The following is a 25,105-nucleotide window of genomic DNA, read 5'->3' on the forward strand; positions in this document are numbered from 1 at the left end:
GTAGAGGCTCCAATACAAGGGCATTGTCACGGAACCAATCTGGCATCCGCCGCTTGTCCCGACCAACCACCTGCTCCGCCGCGTCAACAACAGCCGACTTCACGGTACTCCACTTACAGTCCACAGACGAGGCGCGGTCATACGTGGCTAAACGAGATTCAAGACTAGCACAGTACTCAGCACGTACAGTAGCCACACGCTCAGCCTCCTCTTCACTCATGAATGGCTTCCGATTGAATTGGTGAACAGCAAACTTCCGCGGCCTGGAACGTGCATCATGATGGTACCGTTGCTGCACAACGTCAGGTAGCCGGTATTTCATGCGGACAAGACGGTGGTCTGTGCTACACTCTGCAGTGCGCATCACTTGACAGTCCATGCAACGTTTACGGTGTTGTTGGCGTACGAACACATAATCTATACAATGCCACTTCTGTGATCCAGGGTGTTGCCAGGTGTACATGTGAATGCGTTTCTTGGGAAACAGTGTGTTACATACTGTGAGCTGTTGACACGCCAAGAATGTGAGTAGTCGATGACCAGCATCGTTCACATCACCAACACCATGTGATCCATGCACTCCCTGCCACATCTCTAGTTGCAGTGGGCCAAAACCAACACGAGCGTTGAAATCCCCCAGGACGATGACGTCATCAGCAGAGTTGACATCGCTGAGAGCAGACTGGAACTGAGCAAAGAACTCTTCCTTGTCAGCATGGGGGGATCGAAACGTAGGAGCGTAACATGAAATCACTGACATCCACCCGTGCTCAAATCTCAACCTGGCCGTCACGATGCGCGACGAGACGGGCCTCCACTGGCAGCCTGCACGTTCAAATGCCTGCTTGGCCCTCCGACGCAGAACCAGCGCAACACCCTCGCCACGACGAAAATTTTCGTCAGGTACGGGGCGACCAGAGGCGAGTACAATCGAATCGCCGATGTTGAAAGAGTCTCTCCCAAACCATTTGGTTTCCTGCAGGCCAGCCACTTCCACGTCAAACCTGGACAGCTCACGGATAACCAAGTCGATCTTTCTGTCCTCCACGACGGGCACAAAATTCAAATTTTCAAAATTCACTCGTCTCTTTGCCGTCTCGACCGGTCCGTCATTGTTGACCAGAGTGCGGACGTTCCAAGATCCAAAGGCCAATGTTCGCAGCCTTCCTCTCCTCCGCCTTCCTGACAGTACTCTCTGAGCTTCGCAGTTTGGAACCATTCGGGGGTCAGCTACACCACCGCGAATGGAGAGGCGAGGACGACAACGGTCGTGACAGAAAAGAAACTGCCCTGGCGACCGCGCCGCGGAACCCTCGCCCCAGGAAATTTAGGAACACGCCAGGGGCGACTCTGGTGAACCCAGAGCCACCCCGTGGCCTAAGACTAGTAAGAAGAACGACGGAAAAAACTCAGATAAATCGGAGCTACAAACACACACACACACACACACACATACACAAGCACACACACATACACACACACACACACAGTCACAGCAGATAACAAGCTCTGTTCACTTACAGCCATCAATCTGCATGTGAGTGGATGAGATTCTCGGCGTGCGGCCATGCTTTCCGATGAACAATCCCTGGAACACGGGTCCTGTGCCAAACACAAAGTAGTTGTCGCTGTCCGACAGGGAGATGTCCATGGCGTCTCTGCTCTCGCATGTCAGAGTGAAGCGAATGGTCGTCACTCCGTCCACTCTCTCTCCAGAGTAGGTCTGTATGCGGGTCTGATCGCTATCCGTCGGCGGCCCGTAGTAACCCAGCGTATATCTAGAGAGCACACAGACAACAATATAATTACATCCATGACCGAATTAATGTCACAACGCCTGCATACGAAATCCACTTTCACAATGGCCTATAAGGGTCTGATCGCTATCCGTCGGCGGGCCGTAGTACCGCAGGGTATATCTGGAGAACACAATGTACGGTTACAATGGCGGGAAACCTTGTGTTGTTGTAACTCTCAGTTCCATGGCAATAGGGCCAATCATCAGACAACATGGTGGATGCTTAGGGCACCAAGGAATATATAGGGGTAGGTTCTAGGAACTACAAACACACGTATTCGAGCAAGCGTTTTGGAGACAGCAGCTTTAGTACAGCCACAAGGAGGACTAATTTGACTGTTAGTATTTCATATTTGTCGACAGTACAGTTCTAAACTAATCCTTCCGTTCTTTCTCGTTGTGTGCCCTATACTCATCGTCTTTACATTATAGTCATGCAATGTCGACACATAGGAAATGCTAACAGCTAAATTAGTCCTCCTGGTGGCTGTGCTCATTATATTCCTGCCTGAATTCATGTCACAACTCTTAGATACGAAATCCACTTTCACACCGGCCAACACGGTCACAACTCCTAAAATCATATCAGATATGAAATCTACCTCCACATTGACCTTAACTCTTACAGCTCCTAAATATGGAATCCGCCACAATAGTGACATCCCTTTGCATACTTTTTGTGTGTAGACTTGCAAATGACCCTGTATGGAACATGTTTCCTTGTACGAAAGTCCCGTTTATGTGACATTATGATAGCCTTCACAAATACCATCCCTCTGGGGAACTGCATCTCACACCAACAGTCACACCAACAGTTTACTTCACATGCGTATAAGCACCTCAATCCTGCTCGTTCTTCATTCTTCCTTCCACGTGGCAAATGCTGGTTTTTATACATTGCGAAATTACTAAGCGTTATTTGCAATAATAATAAGAATAATTATAAACAGAAGGATACTTACCCATCCGCGATTTGGACATCGCCGTTTTGATTGTTGACCCAGGCCATGATTACGTCGGTGTTGCTCTAAGTGTAGATGGCAGGTATATTTGACACATGCATGCACAAACACATATGCACGTGCACACACACACACACACACACACACACACACACACACACACACACACACACACACACACACACATACGCACATGCACACATACGCACACACACCCACACACACACACAGACAGACACACACACACACACACACACACACGCACACACACACACAGGCACACACACAACCGAGCGAGTACATAGAACAACGCGGGGAGAGGATTAGCACTATCGTTGTGCATGTTCTAGAATGTGTCGCCTGCGCCAGTAATAGGAGATGGTGGCTAATCAAGTGTCAGTCAGTTGGTAGAAAGCAGGATTGAGCTGCAGCCACCTTTATCTTCGTGTTTGTGTTCTAGTCTCACTGTATCAACAATTACAGCAAACACCACAAAACTAATGTTAAAATACGCAGGTGAATACTGGGGTTTGATGCCCTTGCCTGCATGTGGTCACATATTAGCGGATATTCTCTTCTCTTCCTACTGCATAAAAAAATTATTTTTATTTTAAGGTCCCCCCCCCCCCCTCGCACCCATCTAACCCTCACTCGCTTTCTCATTCACTCACCATCCTCCTGTCCTTGGAGATGCCGAATGCAATCCAGCCGCTTTCCGTCGTGCTCAACTCAAAGTCAACAGTGTGAGTGACGGGATCAGCAAGCCATGATCCACGGTAACTGCAGCGTTCGCTGTTTCCTGCTTCGCAGCCATGACTGTACACTATAGAAAAAGGAGCAGGACAGTACTCTGACATTGATTAATCGTCTTCTTAAAAGTAACTAGAGACCTCTTGTACTTTCATGTGAATATAAGACGAGCGTGAGTCATATGCCCGTTCACTATGTTGGCTCGAGGATGTGTCACAGCTCTGTTCAAGTCTACATTCACACCAGTACATGCATCTACATCCGTCAACTGCCACAAGTGGGGGGGGGGGGGGGGGGCATTTCTACTCATTTCGTTGCAGCTCGCAAACAGTTTCCAGGCATTTTGGCTGGGACAGTTCATTGCAATGCATTAAAAAAATCGTTTCCAAGTGGAAGGTTTTTGAGGTGGTTCGCATTCAGCGGCGTAATAAGTGCAAGGTGAATGTTAGCTTATTGCACACCTCCTCTTCAGATGCATCCGGTGGTGCCCAGGGAAACTTGTGTGTGTGCAGCCCTAGCACTGTGAATAGTGAGCTGCAGAGCCGTTGGCTAGAACACTGTCCTGTACAGCAGCAGGGGTGTCGGACATGCGACGGTCACTGTGGTATTGACCGTACCACTCTTTGTCCCGGATACCCTGTGAAAAGCACTGATTTGGGCTCTAAATTTCCAAAATTTTCAGAGAAGCCACCCCAACTCCACGAGTAAATTTGGCTTCAGGTGGCTGACGGTACCACCCTAGAATACCTTCTGACACCTCTGAGCAGTGCACTGGAACACTGGCGTGTAGAGCCGTGCATTGGAGCAATGGGCTGTACAGCTGTGCACTGGAGCAATGGGCTGTACAGCTGTGCACTGGAACACTGAGCTGTGCTGTGCACAGCAGTGAAGTAGGACACTGGCGTGTAGAGCCGTGCATTAGAGCTTACCTGTGGGCTCAGGTGGAGGCTCGGTGGGAGCTACTGTTGGCTCTGTGCAAGCACACAGGCAGAAAGGAAACACCAAACATTCACAGACCACACTTATACATTGACCTCCATTGCCAAGACACAGCACAGCACAGCACAGCATAGCATAGCGCCTTGAATAGCACAGCAGAGCAGAGCAGAGCAGAGCAGAGCACAGCACAGCACAGCACAGCACAGCACAGCACAGCACAGCACAGCACCTTGAATAGCCCACACAAAGCCAACAAAGTTCGTCATTGCACGGCTGGCATGTACCAAATTCTACATGACGTCACCCCTGAACACGAATTTAAAGTTCAACACTTAGACAGTTGGTTCAACACTTTAGAAAATATATATAATAAAAATTGTAACATGGAATAATAAAACGTGATATTTCACAGCCTTTCCATATGTAGAGTCAGCCTGTGTGACCTGATCAGTTTCAGGACCCCAATGTACGAGCCCTGTCTACAGGTGGTCGCCTTGTACAGCTCCACACGGCTGAAAAGTTGAAATGGCACCAATTGGTCCTCCTGGCAGTGGTGGTTTTGGACAGGTGTTCACCTCAGAGCTGTACCGCTAGGAAGTTCGACTATAGTCAACCTCGTGAATAAAGACCTATGTTAAAGCAACACTTCGCGAATAAGGACACAGCATTCAGACCTCGTGACCATTTGATTGCAAACGTTCCACCTCAAGAATAACAACTCGCCACTAAAGACATTATTCTCATGCATAATCCAGTGTTGTTATTTGCAAGCTTCGCAGTATTCAAGAAGGCTTTACTTGATAGGAATACACCTCATCACTCACCTGGCTCGGATTGCTCTGTAGGTTCTGGTGCTCTATGCGTTGGCTCACCGTGACCTTCTGGCTCTGGCTCGGCGTGATCAATATCTCCCACCGGGTGCGGCAGAGTCTCCGGATGGGCTTCAGGTTCGGCTGTGGATTCGGGCTCTCCATGTGCTTCGGGTGTTGTTTCGGGCTCTCCATGAGATTCTGGAGTGGATTCGGGCTCTCCGTGGGATTCTGGAGTGGATTCAGGCTCTCCATGAGATTCTGGAGTCGACTCGGGTTCTCCGTGAGATTCTGGAGTGGATTCGGGTTCTCCGTGGGATTCTGGCGTGGATTCGGGTTCTCCGTGGGATTCTGGCGTGGATTCGGGTTCTCCGTGGGATTCTGGGGTTGTCTCTGGTTCTCCATGTCCCTCAGGCTCAGCTGTACCGGCAGGCACATCTGCAAGGCAAAATACAAATGAAAACAGATTGTGATTGACATGCTATGATCTATGTTGACTTTCTGGCCATTCTACCCTGGCCCCATCCCCACCCCCTTCAAGCTACCAGCAATAGTGATTGACCGTCGAAAGTAGAAAAAGCCATCAAGATGAGAAAAGTTGTTTCCACGGAATGGTTCTGTCAGCACATTGGCAAGATGATTGGCATGCATACACAGGATCAACAACCACTGAATGCTGGCATAAGCAGCCTAGGCGATCATGCTCGGCTGTCCACAAAGGAGAAAGGACAAGTCTTGGTTGTAATATCAGATGCTGATTTATACATTGATCACTTATTCACATTACTTGCCATGCCAGCAAGAAAAGGGCACTCAAGAATAGACCACACAAATACTCGTACCATAATCGATTTCATCGCACCAGGGCAGCTGATCAGGCTCGGCATGGCCTTCAGGACTTGTCTCTGGGTGTGATTCTGGATGTCCTTCAGGCCGGGATTCAGGTGTCGTCTCGGGGCTGGATTCTGGATGCGATTCAGGGTGGCTTTCAGGGTTGGTTTCTGGGTGAGTTTCTGGGTGAGTTTCTGGGTGGGTTTCTGGGTGAGTTTCTGGGTGGGTTTCTGGGTGGGTTTCTGGGTGGGTTTCTGGGTGGGTTTCTGGGTGGGTTTCTGGGTGAGTTTCTGGGTGAGTTTCTGGGTGGGTCTCCGGCTCACTCTCTGGTCTTGGCCTACATGTGGGCTTAGGGCGAGCTGAGGACAAGAACAAAATCAGAGCAAAAGAGAGGCCATGACATCCAATCAAGATATCTACTATTATCATGAAGAAAGGAAAAGGACAAAAATGTGACGAGTTATGGCAAACTGTCCACCAACGTAACCAGATCTTATTCAGTCAGCTCGTGCTCTTCTTCGTTGCGCTTTCCTTCCCCTCTTGGACCTTTCCGAACCTGAGCCTTCCAAGTTGGAAGGTTGTTGGTTTGCGCCTTGGAGAAGAAGTGTTGGAGCTAGGTGTCAGGTCGCCGAATGTCTCAGTACTCCTTGTCAGTTTTGTGCCATTTTGTCGCACTCTCTGACTGTATAAGATCTGGTTACGTTGGTGGACAGTTTGCCATAACTCGTAACATTTTGTCCTTTTCTTTTCTTTATCATAACTATTGGCTCACCATCCGAGTTCAAATATCTATTATCGTGTTACAATGTGATAGGCGCCAGGCGCGAACTGATGGTGGTGGTGGAGAGAAGGAGAGCTCTGTGCTAGAACTTTGCAGCTTAGAGAGCGTGTGTGGGCAGGCGTGTGTTTACCGCCATATTGCCAGGTGTGTCTTTACCACCATATTTATCAATGTGATAGCTGGCGTAAAAATTCACAGTTCGCATTATACTCGGACTGAGTTTCCGCATCCGTAGGAACGCCACCACCCTCAAGGGTAGCTGGTAGACTGGGTAGGTCCATTGCATGTCGAGTTAGGTGCAATGCTGTGTTATGTACTGAAGGCTATGGGCATGTCCTTGCATATACATTGCACGGTGAGTTAGATACAATGCTGTGTTATCTTCTGTAGGCTATGGGCATGTGCTCGCATATGCATTGCACGGTGAGTTAGGTACAATGCTGTGTCATGTACTGTGCACTATGTGCATGCCCTTGATCATGCATTGCACGGTCAGTTACATGTAGTTGCAATGCTCATCTAGACACTCACAGCAGTCAATGTGGACAAACTCTGATGATATGGTGGGAGTCTCGGCAAGATGCATGCCAACCCAGCGACCCTGGTACACCAGACCGCTGCCGAAGAAGAAGTAGTTGTCACCGTCCGACAGAGAATAGTCGTAGTCGTTGCTGGCACTGCATGCCCGAGAGAATGCAAACGAGGAGAGGCGGCCCACACGCATTCCCGACGCATGGCTAATCTGAGAGAAGTCTCCGTCTCCGTCCAACTCCGGAGTGCTATGTGTTCGAGCCCACCTGCAGTAGAAAGAAATGATGGCAAACGATCATAGGAACAAAGAAATGATGGAAACCGATCATCGGAACAAAGAAATGATGGCAACCGATCATAGGAACAAAGAAGATGCAATGAGTAAACATACACAGAAGCAAAGCTACTGTCGTGGACATGGAAATCCAGTCGAATGGCCGGGTCCGATGCCCTCAGTGCGTACAGAACGTTGCATGCACAGTGCACATGTTGATCGTTGGCGTACTCACGGCTGCATTGCCAGCGCCATGGGGCCGCTTGACCCCCGAGTGGATGTCCAAGTCCACAACAGTAGTTAACGATGGTAGGAGGGTTTGCACACACTACCAGCCTTTGATCATACCGTATACAGAGAATGGAGTCCTTAAACCCTAGTCAATAGAGTGCTGAATGCTAACAGGAGCAGGGCTACATCACATGATCATCAGCTGCCTGAAGATCTCCATCTCGGGCATGAAACTGATAGTACAACTTGAGTTGTAACTATTATACTGTCGGCAAAAGGTAAATGGCTGCAATTCAACTAGGCTATACCTGTCCTGGATGACAGCTTCACTGGAACTACTGTTGATCCAGGCAATTGAGATATCAGTCATAGGCTGAAGATGAGAAATACGCACGGACAGACAGACAGACACACAGACACACCGACACACAGAAAGACAGACAGATAGACAGACAGAAAGATAGAAAGTCAGACAGACAGTCATACAGACAGAAAGAACTACAGAAAATATGCGCAGACAGGCAGACAGGTTTGCAATCTAGCATCACTAGCTAGCGCTCCAATGAATATAATTATAATCATTTCAACTCAAGGGAATAAATAGTACTGTAAGACTGTAAAGTGAAATCCTAACGGATTCTGTCCCAAAACCGGCAAATGCCTGTGCATGTACATATCGTTTTGCACATAAGTCATAACGACTTCAAATGTTAAAGATTCTTTCAAATCCGTTAACTCGTTAGAATTAAACGTTCGTTAACATTACTGGTCTTGCAGTAAAGCAAATATCTGATAACGGGGTACAACATACGATGGAGAGCGACTGTGGAGTTTACACTGTGTGTGGCTATGCTGTGTGCGTGTGTGTAATCTGTGTGCGTGTGTGTAATCTGTGTGCGTGTGTGTAATCTGTGTGCGTGCCTCCGCTCTAAGTATGCCCACACACTGAGCACTGTAAGACTAGTGCTTGACTATGCTACTGTACTGGAGAGCCGGTGATGGCGTATAGGCACGGATATACAGTAACCCTCCCCTAGTTCGGGCAGGTTGTGAACGAGCACTGCCCCTAACTAGGAGCTGTACATAATTCAGAACGTACATAGTTAGTTTATGAACGCAAGTAAACATGTTTTGCCAATCAAAGGTGTTTTGGGCCGTTTTGGTTGAAAAGCTTGGATTATTGAGACTTTACAGGAGTGAGAAAGGTGGCCGGTGGTCGGACGTGCCCAGATTAGAGGAGTGAGAAAGGTGGCCGGTGGTCGGACGTGCCCGGATTAGAGGAGTGAGAAAGGTGGCCGGTGGTCGGACGTTCCCGGATTAGAGGAGTGAGAAAGGTGGCCGGTGGTCGGACGTGCCCGGATTAGAGGAGTGAGAAAGGTGGCCGGTGGTCGGACGTGCCCGGATTAGAGGAGTCAGAAAGGTGGCCGGTGGTCGGACGTGCCCGGGTTAGAGGAGTTCATATCAGGGCAGTCTTACTGTGCATGTACAGTGTATGCGGTTGTTCCAGCCGTGTTACTACCCGCAGTCAACTGGGAACTTGTGGCCAGGCACAAAGGGTACATGGATGCAGCTATTGGGTTTTCCCGGCACTTGTGCCCGTGGTTGTGAGACTTATCCCTTCACCCCTGCCGTTAGGCACTGCATCTGCGCCTAGGGTTTACCGGGTGTTAGCGGCCATCGTGAGAGCCCTTCGGGAACGGACACGATAATTTACTTTCTTTTCTTTTACAGTGTGTGCCCTGCTATTGCACTGACCATTCGCTTATTCTTGGAGATGCCAATGGCGATCCAGATATCGAGCTCATCCGTCAGCATGCTCATTGTGAAGTTGACCACCTTTAGGTCGTAGTCCGCAATCCACGTGTAGATACGGCGACACTCGCCGTTAGAATCACACCCATCCTCCATCACTGTCAGAGATACACACACACACACAACATTGCAAACAGATAATGTGGCAAACAGCAGCATTCGGCCCTGCGCAGATTTTTAGTACATAGCATTCGCCAGTAGGGCCTTACTTATCAAAGTATTAGTAATAACTTCTACTACTATTATTGCTGAAAATGCGGCGACGAGACAAAAGTTGACGGATTGCAATAAACAGAACCAAAAATGCATCGAACTAGCTTTCGCACAACGCTCATTCGACGAGCATTGTGCGAAAGTTAGTTCGATGTATTTTTTATATTTTCATCGTTTCCTATTATTGTTCTTCACATTACACTTCCATCATAGTTACATCATAGTTACATCATAGTTACATCATAGTTACATCATAGTTACATCATAGTTCCATCATAGTTACATCATAGTTACATCATAGCTACATCATAGTTGTTTCTTTGTCTATTTAAAAACCAGCTCACCATGTGGTACTCTATCCATTGGTTTGGCACCTGGACAAACACACACAATGGAGACAGAAAGACACCACACGATCTTACGACATACAATGTAGATAGTAGTAAACTAGAAGACAATGAGGGAATCGTGTCTGATTTAGCAACTTTGGAAATGCTTTAGAAGATATGCAGTAAGACCCACAATATGCCAGTCACCCACACTGGACGCCAGCCCAGTATTTTGACACGCGATTGTCTTTATTACTTCTACTGTATAATGCAGATCAGATAGCACCAATGCAAGACTCCACGAGCAGCACAATTACTACATACCTGGCTCACAGAATGGCAGTTCCTCTGGATGTCCTTCTGGATTGCTCTCAGGCTCGGCAGTGCCCTCCGCATGGCCTTCTGGTTCAGCAGTGCTTTCGGGTTCTCCTTCCGGATGCGAATGACCTTCTGGTTCTCCTTCCGGATGGGAGTGACCTTCTGGCTCAGCGGTGCCTTCCGCATGGCCTTCAGGCTCGGCTGTACCCTCTGGATGTCCCTCGGGATGGCTGTGACCTTCGGGCTGCGATTCGGGTGTGCCTTCCGCATGAGTTTCCGGCTCTCCGTGACCTTCAGGTTCTGCGGTTGTTTCTGGTTCTCCATGACCTTCGGGTTCTGCGGTTGTTTCTGGCTCTCCGTGACCTTCAGGTTCTGCGGTTGTTTCCGGTTCTCCGTGACCTTCAGGTTCTGCGGTTGTTTCTGGTTCTCCATGACCTTCGGGTTCTGCGGTTGTTTCTGGCTCTCCGTGACCTTCAGGTTCTGCTGTTGTTTCTGATTCTCCGTGTCCCTCTGGATGAGCTTCGGGCTCTGCCGTTCCCTCGGGCTCTGCCGTTCCCTCGGGCTGTGCCGTTCCCTCGGGCTCTCCCTCTGGGTGCGTGTGATGACCTTCAGGATGTGCTTCCGGCTCGGCGGTGCCCTCAGGGTGGCTTTCCGGCTCTGCTGTGCCCTCGGGACGTGCTGGTGGCGGAGGTCGATAGCCAGGTGGACGAGGTCTGCACCTTCTTCTCGCATTTCCTAATCATAAAAGAACAGTACATAGAAGCAAGTACAGAAACATCAGGTAGAGTCTTTGTGTGGTTTTGACAATCAGAAAATAACACAAAATCTTTTATTTGACTATAGTAGAATTAAACAATAATGTAAAACGAGAGAGCTTGGAAGCTCATGGCCCTACACTATGCTTTGTTGCCTAGCTCATCGTGCATGTTGTTAGAACTGATGGAAATTGTTTTTCCTTTGATTAGCTACATCATGGTATTGCAAAAACGTTTCAATGAGTTACTGAAGTAACGTCTTCTGCATAGCTATGGGACCGGCGCTGACTCTGCCGATCACGGGCGTTCTGGAGTCGACGGGATGTCTGTCCTGACGTTTCCTGGGACCGGCGCTGACTCTGCCGATCACGGGCGTTCTGTAGTCGACGGGATGTCTGCCCTGACGTTTCTTGGGACCGGCGCTGACTCTGCCGATCACGGGCGATCTGGAGTCGACGGGATCTCTCTTCCGACGTTTCCTGTGACCGGCGCTGACTCGCCCGTTCACGCTTATTTTGGAGACGACGGGATCTCTCTTCCAAAGTATGTTTTTGCTGACGCATCCTATCACCTATTTGGCAACTAACGTCCATTCTAATTGCATTTCCTCCTCGTCTCCCTATTTCTTTCCAGAAAACCTCCCTATACATCAGGGAGTCGTATACATAATACGACGAATATTGTGGCAAGCTGTTTGTAGCCAGCTGTGTTTGATGTTATGCTGACCTTTCATACAAACTTCCAGTCAACTTGCCCATCATGCTGGCGGCTTATACTGGGCATATAAACCTCATACAAACCCCATATAGACCGCCACCATAGAAACAGGAAGAAGTTGACTGTCAGTTTGTATGAAGGTCAGCATAAGTATAATACATCCCACTAGTACGCTTGTACGTGAAATATAAACCATCATACAAACCTCGGCTTCGCCTCGGCTTGTATGTCGGTTTATATTTCACGTACAAGCGTACTGTTGGGTTGTATTATATACGTACGGTACGGTACGGGACAGAAACGGGATAGCGCCAGCAAATATTGTGGCCAACTGTTTTTGACCAGCTATGTTTGATGGTACGGTACGGGACAGATACGGGATAGCGCCAGGCGTGACACAAACAAACAAACAAACACCAAATTAGAGCTGTGTGGACCCTGGCTAGCGCCAGAAGTTACTGAAGTAACGTCTTCTGCATAGCTACGGGAATAAAACCTGTATTTGCTGGACCCTGTACCGAGCGGAATCCTGTATTGACCAGACAGATTTCCACGCACCAACATGCTGTGGATCGAATGTGCGTCCATGGATCAAACGGAATCTTGGCTTATCCTCATAGTTTCCGCTGCACCGCGGGCGCCCGGTTAGGGCAGGTTTTACCGTACATACCAGAGGTTGCGTGCTTTGGTGCAAGTCGATCCGAGGGGCAAGTCGATCTGAGGGGCAAGACGGTGGAGTATCTGATGCGGCAGCACTTACACCAGCACCACATGGCGGGTGGTGTGTGTGTGTGGGGGTGGGGGGGGTGGGGTGGAGAGGGGGGGGGGGGGGGTGGAGAGGGGGTGGGGGGTGGAGAGGGGGGGGGGGTGGAGAGGGGGGGGGGGGGTGGAGAGGGGTGGATTGGTTGGGTTTATAAAGGCAAGGCACGCTAGTGAAGTGCGCTGAGCATGAGCAATGACTGGTAGCACATGCTGCTCGGGATGCTGCTCGGCATGCTGCTCGGGATGATTGACACATACACTGTACCTGGTGGCAGAACTCTTGGTGTTGCCTGGCATGAGCTTGTGATACCTAGAATGTAATCACAGTCACACAAGAAAACTCCTCTTACTTTAAAACTGCATTTCCTATGGTCAATACTACCAACAACGCACCTAGCATGATAGGCTACCCTATGACCTACACAGACCTACACATACACACACAAGCACACACATACACACACAGAGTTCTATGCATGTCAATGAAAAGATTTGCTTGCAAACACTTGTAGATCAGCGTCTCCAATTGTCTTGCCCATCCATTCTCTGTCCTCCGGATCACGGCACTAACCAATGGTATTGATCAAATGGAGAATACCATCAACAGACGATGACACAACGTGGTATTAGAATAGAGGACACAGAAGAGGTGTTTTGAGTCAGTACTCACCTGCTGGCCTCCAACCCAGGCCTACCCAGCTAGCTGTTTGGACTTGAAGAGCGATTTCAATTTCTGGTGCAGCCTACACAGCAAGCATGAAAACACACACGCACACACGCAAAAACACACGCAGACACACACACACACACACACACACACACACACACACACACACATAGACACACACACACACATACACACACGCACACAAACACACACACACGCACATATACACACAACATTTAATGTGTGCACGCACACACGTGTGCATGGGTGACAGTTACTGGCAGACTCAAAAAGCATGTAAAACGTACAGATAGCGTACTGTCAGCAAGCATGAATATTGTTTTTGGTGATAAGCTTCCAGTAATACTACTGCTGTAATGGGTACAACTCATTGGCATCGTTGCGGCCAGTCACTATAAGCTCCGCTGACGAGACCAAATTAGATCATAGCAGGAAGGTGTTCAGAGATTGTTCGTAAGGTGCTAAGTACTCTTTCGTCACATGAGCTAATTTGCATCACTCCTCAGCATGGTTTGAATGTGTGTGCCTATCACATTTTGTGGTACATGTATGCCTGTGTTGTTAGCATGGACCAAGCTCGAGGATGTCACAGAACTTACACCATCAATGATCTTCCAGTGCATCTTGTAGGTCTCGCTGAAGTCATGGCTGTTGCTGTAGTCATCCGGGTTCACGACCGGATCGGTAATCATTGATCCTGGAAAAATAAATAAAACAGAAGGCTGAGTGAGGTTACTGAAGTACACAAGAGCAATTGCGAAGAATTTATTGAAGAAGAAAGGAAGACATAGGCGACTACAAATCCAGTCAATTCGTCCACACGGCAGTATGGGGAACGTTGGTTGCTCGTCCGTGGATATCACACATCCCCGCCAAATTGACTGACATTGGACTTCATGACTTCATCAGAGAGGAATAGGAAGGGATAATGAAGAGCAACCAACTTCGTCAGTCATTTCCGTCAAAGCCTCTGCTTCTAAGTTGGAATTTTGGAAATTTAGGAGTCTCTACTTGTTATGTGCGTAATGGACCCAACATGGCTGACATCATGTGACCTACTGGTGTGGGGACTGGCTCAACAACCATCATGTCTGACGTCATGTGACGTATTCGTGCAGGGACTGGGAGGGATTAGAATCACCATGGCTGACGTCATGTGACCCATTGCTGCAGGGACTGACACAAAATACCTGTACAGCCATCATGGCTTATATACTCTGATGCATAGATATCATGCATTTAGTGAACTTGGAGGCAACAAGCAACAAGATCATCTGCAGCTGCGCGTGTGATAACAGACTCCACTATGAATGACCTCGACTGCACAATAGTCAGGAACACTTACGTTTCTCGCATCTCTCGCCAAACCAGCCTGCGTTGCAGAAGCATTCGCGTGTCCGATTTCCAACCTGCACACAGTTGCCATTACCATTGCAGTCACCACCGTTTTGACAGAAAACTAAAATGCCACAAAACAAGCATGAACACGCACGCACACACACACGCACACACACACACACACACACACACACACACACACACACACACACACACACACACACACACACACACCGCACACACACATGCATGCACACACAAATACAGTCACGTTAGCAGACACACATTATTTCTCAAGATGGAATGGGCATATACAAACGCAAAGGCACTATTCACTGTCATATGCCGACCACCATTCTGAGTGTCTGAAGACAATAAAACTAGGGTCTCAAACTAAGCTAGATTTGTAGCACCAGTCGAGGCTAAATGTTACTACTGGTATTGCCCTGCACCATATGTTGAATATCCTTGTCGCACTAGGTGTGGCGTGCACTTGCAGTTTCTGGTTTCCGCACCACAGAGAGCCGAACCACTGCACGACACCACACTTAACTTACGATCGACTTCGCACCACTTCCCAGTGTACGGCTGTTGACACATGCAGCGGCCGGACATACACGAGCCACGTCCCGAGCACGTCACACCATTCAGCTCTGCACAGTCCAAACTCTCAGCTGAAATGCACCAAAACCAGCACACATAGCAACACATATCGATAAGGAATCCGGATCCCAATATCAAGTCTTCCACTAAGTTTTTCATTCATATCTCATTTTACGGATTCACCAACAGTGAACAGAAACTGATAAGGGAGTGTTCAGGAATGGTCGATGGGAGAAGAGTTTTTTTCTCTCATCAGTTAGAGTTGAAATGCTTTCAACCGCAACATTGCCATTGATCGATAATGAGTGCTGTACAACATTTTGATACTGTTTCCGTCTTTTATGTGTCCAGTTGTCTCATTACCCGACTGCATACTGTGATCTGGCTACTTAAAGTCTTTATGCGGACCGCTAGTGACAACTGGTAACAGCTTGCCCTTCCTCTTATCCATAAAAAAATAATGTTATGTTAGCTCCTGAAGTGAGAAGAAAGCATCACATGATTGCTAAGCAACTGCAAAAACAATTGATACTTTTCGATATGGTTTGAAATTTGTCCCGCCGTCAAAACTTACAGTTGACGAGTTTCAGGTCAGAGCATGAGTGGAAGATGTAGTTGCGTCCCCACTCGAGTGCCTGTCGTCGTACTTGCAGTGTGCACACATCATGCAAGCTATTACCACAGCTCACACCTTCCGGCAACTGCACGGAATAGTGCTGTGTCCTGCAGTGGTGGGCACAACAAACATCACCAGGGTACAGTGTATAGAGGTCATGCAATTAGACCATCAGCTCAGATGCTTCGGCGAAGTCGGAGGACAGCGATGTCCTTGTACTAGCGACATAGCACCCATAAACAATTCCGCTGCATACTTAGCGCTGACAAGAGAATCCGCTGAGCCACCCTGTATGCAAAGACTCCAGCTTCAGAGAGAAAACTTATATTCCCGGTGGGCTTATTGTAAATTTCGCACTTGACGTAATGAAATTACATCATCGCTTTTTTTAAAGCTGTTTTGTATAGTTCTCTGCCAACTTGCCAAGTGTCAGCATAAAGCCATAAACTCAGTTATTTGTTCCTCACAGAAAATTTTACCTACAACAGTGCTGGAAAATGAAACCCAGTCGAGTTTCTAAAGTACACGCCGAGCGTTGCGCAGCCCTAGACCTGCGCGCACTGGGCTACAAAAAGGTGCACGGCGCCCACTTGACTCTCGCGACCAGATGTCATTGAGCAGCCCTGTAGTATGGTATGAAGTTTATTTATGCATACCAGTAACTAAATGTAAGTCAGCAGGGTTTGTCGTGTCTAGCAGAGAGTAAAACGAGTCTAATGCTTTTCCCGTTTGTGTCTTTCCCTCAGACAAGTGAATGCTTGAAGTATTCATGTGTACAGTAGAGGACTTACGTTGGTTCCCTAGTGGCCACCCAGGTAGGCTCATGTAGCTTGTACGTGTGTGTATTAGTCAGCAGGTTGAACTGAACACCTCCCTGATCAAAGCAACATACGCATAAACACATACGTGCACGCAAACACACGCGCGCGCGCACACACACATACACACACACACACACACACACACACACACACACACACACACACACACACACACACACACACACACACACAATTCAATAATTCAGTTACCACACCATGCCATTTAAAAAACGGGCCATTCACACAAAGTGTTATTTTCACGATAACATGTTTGTGTATAAATAGACAAGGGATCCAGCGGATTCACACGTACACCGTGCAAATCTCGCATGCGTCTTTGTACTCAAAGCCTCCATTGAGCATAAATCAAGTACATGTATGTACCATACTCAAGAATTTTCGCTGGTTTTCTCCAACCGTTTCCTCCCACCGTTGTGGCCACACGAGTATATCTCTATGGATACAGCACGATACACGTGAGTTTGCAGGTCGTGTGAATCGCTTATATGGAAGTAAAACCTGTATTTTTAGTAGTGACAGGACATCTTAACTATCACTGCATGGCCTTGCATACATGTATATTTAAAATATCACCAAAAAACGTCACATTCCGTACACGAGATGGATGGGGAGCAGTGGCGTGCACCGAGTCTTGAAAGGGGGGTTTCCAGAGTTGGTAAATTTTTATCTGGAGACCTACTGTATAATCATGATTTGTGCACATGCGCATCCCCCGAAAATCCCGTCCGAGATAACGGTGAGGGCTAGGGAGGAGAGGGGGGGGGGGGGGGGCTCAAGATCAGTGGTGCAGGGCACCAATGGACTCTGGTGCTGATGAGATGTGGGGCTCCTCCGACCGCTATCATGCCGGCACAAACGCTTCTGAAAGGGAACCAGGTCCAGGGGTAGAAAGGACAGAAATAAGAGTAATGAGGAGGGTACGATGTTACATGGAAATGTTGGCATAACCAGTAGCAGGATAAAACGGGTTACCTTTTACATACCAGCTTATTCTGTCCCCGGGGAAAATTGCAATTCCGCGGCCGCGTTTTTTTCCGCGTTTTTTGCGATTTTTTAAAAGACCGCGTTTTCCGCGATTTTCCCCGCGTTTTTTTGAACTTTTTTGTTGCACTACACGTACACACAGTGCAGTGCACTGTTCGGTCAGCAACCATGGCAACGTCTCATCGTGGCGGCTTTTTACTCAAATAGGACGAGTGCTTACACCAGAGACTAGACTTGTAACTGATTGATTTCACTACATACTCACTGAAAATTGCCGCACATCAATATTATTCATCAATATTATTCACCGCATATTTACCGCAAATTCACCGCAAATTATGCCATATTATGCCGCGTTTTTCCCCGCGTTTTTTGCGATTTTTTCCGCAATTTTCCCAGGGGACAGCTTATTTGTAAAGAGGGTGCAAAAGTCAATGACTTGTATTAATATTGAACACGAAAAGTTTGATAGGCCTAGCCGCCCAGGCTACACTACAGTCTACAGTCTATAACAAGTACTTCACTAGTCCACTCCAGGCATGTTCATTTTCATCTAAACACTGCTTTCATTCGACGGTATCTTTCTTTCTGTTCTTATGACGAAGTTTTCAAGATGTATTGGCAATGTTCCACATGATTCAATCAAGAGTTATGGACCTTGCTTCGATGGAAACTTGCGGAAGAAAAGCGAAGCCCCGCGTCCTTGAATTGCGGCCGGAGCAGCGCTTTGTTCTGAAGCAGCGCAAGTGGATCATGGACGCACATTTTTACGTCTTCCAGTCAACAACAGTTTTGACGAACATCTCTGCTGCGCACATGAGCGAGAACGAAAGGCTGTGGAGATCTTGATTTGAGTCAACAGTTTGGAAGGAGATATCGTCAATCATATCCTTGAACAGACTTGCATCACGCGTGCTTGACTCAAATTTCGAGACAAAACGGATTTCTTGAACGTCGTCGCCAATCAAGGAGCGGACCAGAGCTAGAGATTGATCTCTCTGCCGCTACTCTCCACTGAAGAAAGAGAGAATAATGTATTTTGAACTGCATGCAAAGCAACTCTCTCTCTCTCACACTTCGAAAAAAGGACATAGTCACTGTCCTGTAAACTGCGCCGGCCCGTCGATCGACGCGTAGAGCTACGTATGCACGATAACCAATCCAGTGGGCACACTTTTCCTTTGGCAAGATTGCCCGAAAAAAGGTGGTTTCCAGACACCAAAAAACTCATACGGTGCACGCGCCTGGGGAGGAGGAGAATTGTTGCTCAATACAGCAGCCGTGGCGTTACGTCACAGCAAGCACAGCGGCCCATTGGTTATGTCCATGCAGAACAGCAGCATTTGTGAGGCCGACACTAGGTTATTGGCAAGCTGGTGGGCTGCGGACGCGAACGTCTTTGCTGGATATGTTCCTCAACATATCCAGTGATGAGCCCGCGAATCTGGCTACATGTTACTATGCCTTTGTTAACAGCAGCAGCACGCCAGCATAGATAAAAAAACACTGCATTTTACTCACAGTATGGCCGTATCCCAGGTGCCATTGGACGTCGATAGTGCTACCGGCTGCCAGGGTGGTGATCCTCCGCGTTGTAACATTACCGGCGCGGTCTGCATCCAAAAGAAAAGGAGAAAATTGAATAAACAAAAACAAATGCCTTATTATGGTGTCCAGAGCATGTGGAATATGAGGCAGCAAGCAAATTGCAGAATATCACCAATGCAACCTTGAACAGAATAATAACTAACCGGTAGATTACAAGCTCGCTGCGATCGCCGATTAGTACGTAAAGCGGTCGCTCCGGCATTGGACTCGCCACATGCACAAAGCGCACTCATACCGAAAAACATCAAATTTGTGGAGCCTACAGCTTGTTTTACTCTTGTCTGTTTGCTTTTATGAGTACGTCAGCACGTCTTCGACATCCTTTTCTACGAGAACTAGAAATGTCCACATTTCCAAACAAAATAAACAAAATTTACAAGTGCTGCACGTCTCCATGACTGATTATACCGCACAGCAGCCATGCAATAACGAAAAGTCACTGTCCCAGCATCTATTCGTCATGGACATGATGTGCGTACTGGCCTCGCGAATCTAACACCTGGGTACTTCGTGACTTTTGAGTTTTGCAAAGAAAGAAGGGAAAGAGAAAGGAAACCAGCTTTCGTTGAAGCAGGCTTCTACAGTTCCAGTTCTATCGATCTCATAGTCATAGTCATACCGGTATCCTCAGACTAAAAAATAAAAAGAGTCGAAGAAAACACAGGATCTAACTTACTTTACTGTACTTTGATCAGAGTACAAAGTTCATCCGCCGCGTCAAGCGCGGGGCTGAAAACCATGGCAACAAGCTTCCCCTCCTCGTCTTTAGACAAAATGGTCAGCGCCTCGGGCGTCTTCATGTGAAATCAGGATAGTGTTGTGCGGTCCAATGCCGCGGCTGCTACCAAAGGACTTCAGGCGCCAACATTTCACCGCGCAAACAGCTTCAAACATTGCATACTATTATTATCACCACGATTCACGAAGACTAACCACTCGTCAACTCTCAAGCCAAGCAAAATATTTATCTTGAACCGTAGCCTAGTTTCTAGAGTCCTTTCCGCCAAGCAACAAGGGAATGATGACTGTATTGATAAAGGGAATGCTAAGGTAGTAAGGAGAACAATAAACGTGCGTGACAAACCCGTTGTCTTATGTGTTTAAATGTAACACATAAGGAGTCAACGTGACAAGACGAGGACTCCGGAGGAGGGTTACAAAAATGACATCAACTGCACTCGCTGCGTGCTCCTTCGTACTCGTAGTTCGTCTCTTTCACACTTTCACAATGCAAAATTATTGATAAAGTGACTCGTGTTGTATCGCATCAAAATGCGACTTTTGTTATTTATTTATTTATTTATTTATTTCTGCACCTCGTGGCATGTCAAGACAGCCAATTGAATTGAGGACAGGGTGAGACCAACCACGGAAGAATAAAAGAGAATTATGTCTTTCACATGTACAATGTACTTACTTTGAAGTAAAATTTATGACCGTATATAAACCAGTACATTTTAGCGGAGGAACTTTGTATCCGAGGTAAATAACTGGTACGATAAAGGGGCTTATTATAAAAAGTTCAAACTAACGTTACATGACCATGTACCAGTCTTCATAACGACGTTAGCACAGAGTACATGGACGGCATACCTAGGGTACTTCATAGTGATTCACGTGCCAACGTCGACGGGGCTCTAGGATACAATGTATGTCAATACTACAATACAGTAGTATACTGTAGCATAATGATTATACACTACTAGGGCCAGCGTGAACGCGTGGGATATTTCTGGCAGCTGGGCACTCACTTCACTTTGTACAGTTTTGTAGGACGGTCTGTGTGCTGAGTCCATTATGATGCATGAAAACAAATCAGCGAAGGACATCCCCGTCCATTGAAAGTCCGCACCGCAAGCCACAACTTTACTTTCAGTCATCTAGTGATCTACCTTGCTGAGATTGACTGCTATTGGATTGAGTGCGTGCTGGACATTGTCAATGAACAGTTTGCTTTACCACTCCAAAGAACGAGCATCTACTTGAGTTGATGCAGCGTGAATTTTGGGCTCCGGCTTCGTTAGAAAACTGCTTCATGCATCCTGTCACTGCACTGGATCCACATTGCTAACTGCATTGGTTTTCTAAATACTGGCGTCTGCGTTGAACTGTATAGAATAGTGTCTCAAATGATTCAATCATTTGACCTGAGTGATGGAAAAGAGCCGGTGCAGACATGGTATTGTGCTGCGCATGACAAAAATGATCACACTACATCATGTACATGTGTCATCCATTCAAGTAGTTGTGCGTGCATGCATGCCTGGTCAGCAGCAGCTCACAGGTCACACATCTTCTTTTCCTTCCATATCATGACAACCGGATACGATATGCACGGCGGTGGCAAAGACCAATGATTTCATGATTTCATGATTGTCGCACGAAAGACTTTTAAAAAGTAACATTCAATCGCGATCCAAACGCTGGAGCATCAATATGACAATAATCAAACCTGTGATTGCTATGATTGGGCGTATGGTAATCAATGCAATGACTGGAAAGCAAGGTGATAACACTGACACACAAGCGACTTCACGTTCGTTCATCCTGTCATATGAATCCATATGTTCACTTTATTATGATTTGAATGGTCATTCATTCGCCATTTCAACCTTGCTACATGTACTACCAAGCTAATGAAATTATGTGCACTTGCTCACTGGAAATGCTCCGAACTCTAACCTGGACAGGTCAGTTTACTCGATTTGTACGGCCAAAAGACAGGTTCAGTGATACACATGAGCTAAACAAAATACAGTGTACATTGTACAGTGTATCTGCTGATTCTGAGGAGTGTTTCGTCCTTTAGCTTTGTGGACTCATCGGCGCAGCACAGAGAAAATGAGGCCGAACCTGATAGCAATGAAAATAAATCTTCCAAAGCCAGATTTAAACCAGGCCCGAATCGAACGAGTGAACAGTCATATAGATGCAAGTACAAGATACATATTTTTATAATGTTCGAAGCAAATCACGCTGATAGATAAAATTTCGACTCACAAGACTAGATACATGTACCTGGCGAGGCGTGTCGCACGTACAGAAGTACAGTGCAGGTGTAGTATCCCTGCTTTACAGTTTACACATGACTAGTACATGACATTGTATTTTGCAGGACTCTTATAATTACTCTTGTTACTACTTTCGGACAAGTCCTACATCATGTACCTCATAGCTCACACATAACTTGATTACATCAGGAGTACCGCACTTCTAGAAGATCATAGATCTTCCATGCATGCTGCTGTCATCACTTCTAGTATCACTTCCTTTTAGTTACTAGTTGGTACAGTCATGACTCATGTACATGTACATGTATGTCATGTTGTTCCGGACTATTCCAGACCTTTCCACGTCATATGCCCGATGAGTAATGTTGCTGACTAAATTGCATAATTATAGATATCTCATCTTCTAGAATACCTCGCTTAGTCATTATGTTAATGTTACGCAATGCTCACTTCGTCTACGTGTATAGCAATGATGATCTAGGTTTACTTCTCCACTATTCTAGAACTTGTACTAGAAGGATGATTTCGTAATCACTGCAATGGCTTACTAACCTTACTTTCCTACCGCCGCCTGCTTTGCTATACATACTTTGCTTGCCTATAAAAGCTGCTGTCTTTTCTGCCACCATCAGATTACCTCAGATTACATTAGAGCTGGGAGCTGAGAGCTGAGATCGGAGAGATCCGATAGAGATCAGAGAGAGAGCAAGTTCACTTTCACTTTGATATAAGATAACCTCCAGGCCGTGCCGGAGTAAGTTCTGATACGTTACTGTAGTTGACTGACTGTGGGTAGTAGCCTCCTAGCCTCGCCGACGCACGTTACACAGGTACGCTTTACTGATTTTCTCACAATACTCGCTAGGAACGAGATTTGACATACAATCATACATGTAAATGTACATGTACACGTACGTTCAATTACAGCCCACACACTTTGATGTGCAAAATTACTAGCAACCCGATGAAATTTAGTGCTACGTCGTCCACTGTATAACTTCTTCTCAGACTTCTGGCTTCAAGCTGAGGAAATCAGGTGATTACAGAATGCAAGATGACGTGCGAGTGAGAAAAGCAGAAGCTTCTGTTGTGGTCACACAGGTCCCCGCACCAGGCAGTGGCAATGATAGATTTCGTTGATCAGGTTAAAATTGCACCCAGGCAAGTCCACATGTATTATAGCTCACACGCTCGAAGAACTATATTTCCCCATGCCATCATATTACTCAATTCTCATCCTGTTGATGGTTAACGTTTTCCTCTCTTGGCAAGGGATGTATTTTGAAGTCAGACCGCTATTTTCATAATAATTCTTACATGTATATCTTCATTGGTTTGAGGGATATACCCCAACTAACGCTAAAGGCAATAATTTGTCTTTCTTACCATCGAATGGAACTCCACATGGCGTGGCGGTTCTGACATTGTCCAGGAAGTCCAGGTCTGGATAACGCGCTGCCGGGTGAGTGAGGCGAAAGTGGGCATTGGTCAGCACGGCACACACCAGCAATGCAGCCGCTACGCTAAGCACTCGCATCCTGAATGAATGTGGAGACAGAGAAATCCCTGCTCCCTTCCTAGGTCCGGCGATTATGTTTGTAGCCTCGATTCCGTGGATATCAGAAGAAATGTCCCGTGCTCAGTCAGGAGAGGAGTAACTCGGATGGAGCTTGCAGATTCAATGAACCAATGTGCAATGGAAAGAATGATTATGATATCTCCGCAACGACTTTGGTAGTAGTGAGTGCACGGTCAAACACCCCGCAGCTTTCAATCCGGAGTAACTGTACGGAATGCGACTTGTTCTTCGCGTCTTCGACGTCCCGCCGTGAGAGGTCCGGCCCATTCAATAGAAGCGCTACCACTACCCGGCTATCGGGCTATGACCAGTGCAGTGCTGGCTGTTTGATCTGGCCGCGTTGAACACCGCACATAATTGCATGTATTCCTAGTCATCCTTGCAATGCACGATAAAAGTCAGTCAAGCTTGACCATGTGGACGTGCATCACACAGATTGCGCCTGTCAACCACAGCGACTCAGCATTCTCGTATCTAGGATGACCAATGTCACTGCCAAGGCAGCGCCCAGTGTTCACCTACAATCTACAGTGCGGAGCCGAGACACCGCTCCTAGTCCTACTGAGTTCTAGTATCATACGAGTGTAAGACTGAAAAAGAGGAGAGTCAGCAAGTTTGTGCCTACGCATTCCCTGGATAATCCCTGCCGGTTCAATAGCAGTCCTTCCTGAACTGAATTTCGACAACGGCATTGTCCCAGCAAATACGTGTGGGCGTCCAAGCGCCGATAAGAAAATTCGCTCAGGCAGCACTGGGCAGGCAGGTCCAAGGAGCCACTGCGAGCCCTGCAGGATTTGGCAAGTGACTGAACATGTCACCAGTTTTGACAGGCGTGAACCCTTGCTCCAGGCTGAGTCGGTGGTCTAGCCCCTAGCCTATGCCTAGTCTAGGTCGATCTGGTGTCTCGTGTGCAGACTCTTTGGTCGTGTGCTGTGTCTTGACAGGTAAAACTATGTACAGACAAACGCATGATCGTGCTGATTGACTAGCTCAAGTCAAGATGAGCACGAGCGCACGTGGGCAG

At 47.3% G+C, this 25,105-nt stretch overlaps 1 protein-coding gene across 2 annotated transcripts in view; it reads right to left on the reverse strand.

Annotated features, from left to right (window-relative positions):
- The window catches only part of LOC135819135 (uncharacterized), a 35,792-nt gene extending 11,478 nt beyond the window's left edge, over nucleotides 1-24,314 (reverse strand). The window contains exons 1-21 of one of the 2 annotated variants that reach the window (XM_065332290.1): nucleotides 23,889-24,314; nucleotides 19,405-19,496; nucleotides 16,849-16,931; nucleotides 16,016-16,164; nucleotides 15,396-15,512; nucleotides 14,846-14,959; nucleotides 14,100-14,197; nucleotides 13,483-13,555; nucleotides 13,078-13,122; nucleotides 10,585-11,313; nucleotides 10,276-10,305; nucleotides 9,662-9,816; nucleotides 8,215-8,279; nucleotides 7,402-7,667; nucleotides 6,101-6,448; nucleotides 5,564-5,696; nucleotides 5,274-5,491; nucleotides 4,440-4,481; nucleotides 3,432-3,583; nucleotides 2,761-2,825; nucleotides 1,522-1,778 (exon numbers count right to left, since the gene is read on the reverse strand). In XM_065332290.1, coding sequence (XP_065188362.1) covers nucleotides 1,522-1,778; nucleotides 2,761-2,825; nucleotides 3,432-3,583; nucleotides 4,440-4,481; nucleotides 5,274-5,491; nucleotides 5,564-5,696; nucleotides 6,101-6,448; nucleotides 7,402-7,667; nucleotides 8,215-8,279; nucleotides 9,662-9,816; nucleotides 10,276-10,305; nucleotides 10,585-11,313; nucleotides 13,078-13,122; nucleotides 13,483-13,555; nucleotides 14,100-14,197; nucleotides 14,846-14,959; nucleotides 15,396-15,512; nucleotides 16,016-16,164; nucleotides 16,849-16,931; nucleotides 19,405-19,496; nucleotides 23,889-24,039 — 3,382 coding nt within the window. In that variant the 5' untranslated portion in view covers nucleotides 24,040-24,314. Of the gene's footprint in view, nucleotides 1-1,521; nucleotides 1,779-2,760; nucleotides 2,826-3,431; nucleotides 3,584-4,439; nucleotides 4,482-5,273; nucleotides 5,697-6,100; nucleotides 6,449-7,401; nucleotides 7,668-8,214; nucleotides 8,280-9,661; nucleotides 9,817-10,275; nucleotides 10,306-10,584; nucleotides 11,314-13,077; nucleotides 13,123-13,482; nucleotides 13,556-14,099; nucleotides 14,198-14,845; nucleotides 14,960-15,395; nucleotides 15,513-16,015; nucleotides 16,165-16,848; nucleotides 16,932-19,404; nucleotides 19,497-23,888 lie in introns of both variants that reach the window. The other variant, XM_065332289.1, reaches the window with a different exon arrangement.
- Between the last annotated feature and the right edge of the window lie 791 nt (nucleotides 24,315-25,105).

This window comes from Sycon ciliatum, chromosome 6 (assembly GCF_964019385.1).
Source record: "Sycon ciliatum chromosome 6, ocSycCili1.1, whole genome shotgun sequence".
Lineage (NCBI taxonomy): Eukaryota > Metazoa > Porifera > Calcarea > Leucosolenida > Sycettidae > Sycon > Sycon ciliatum.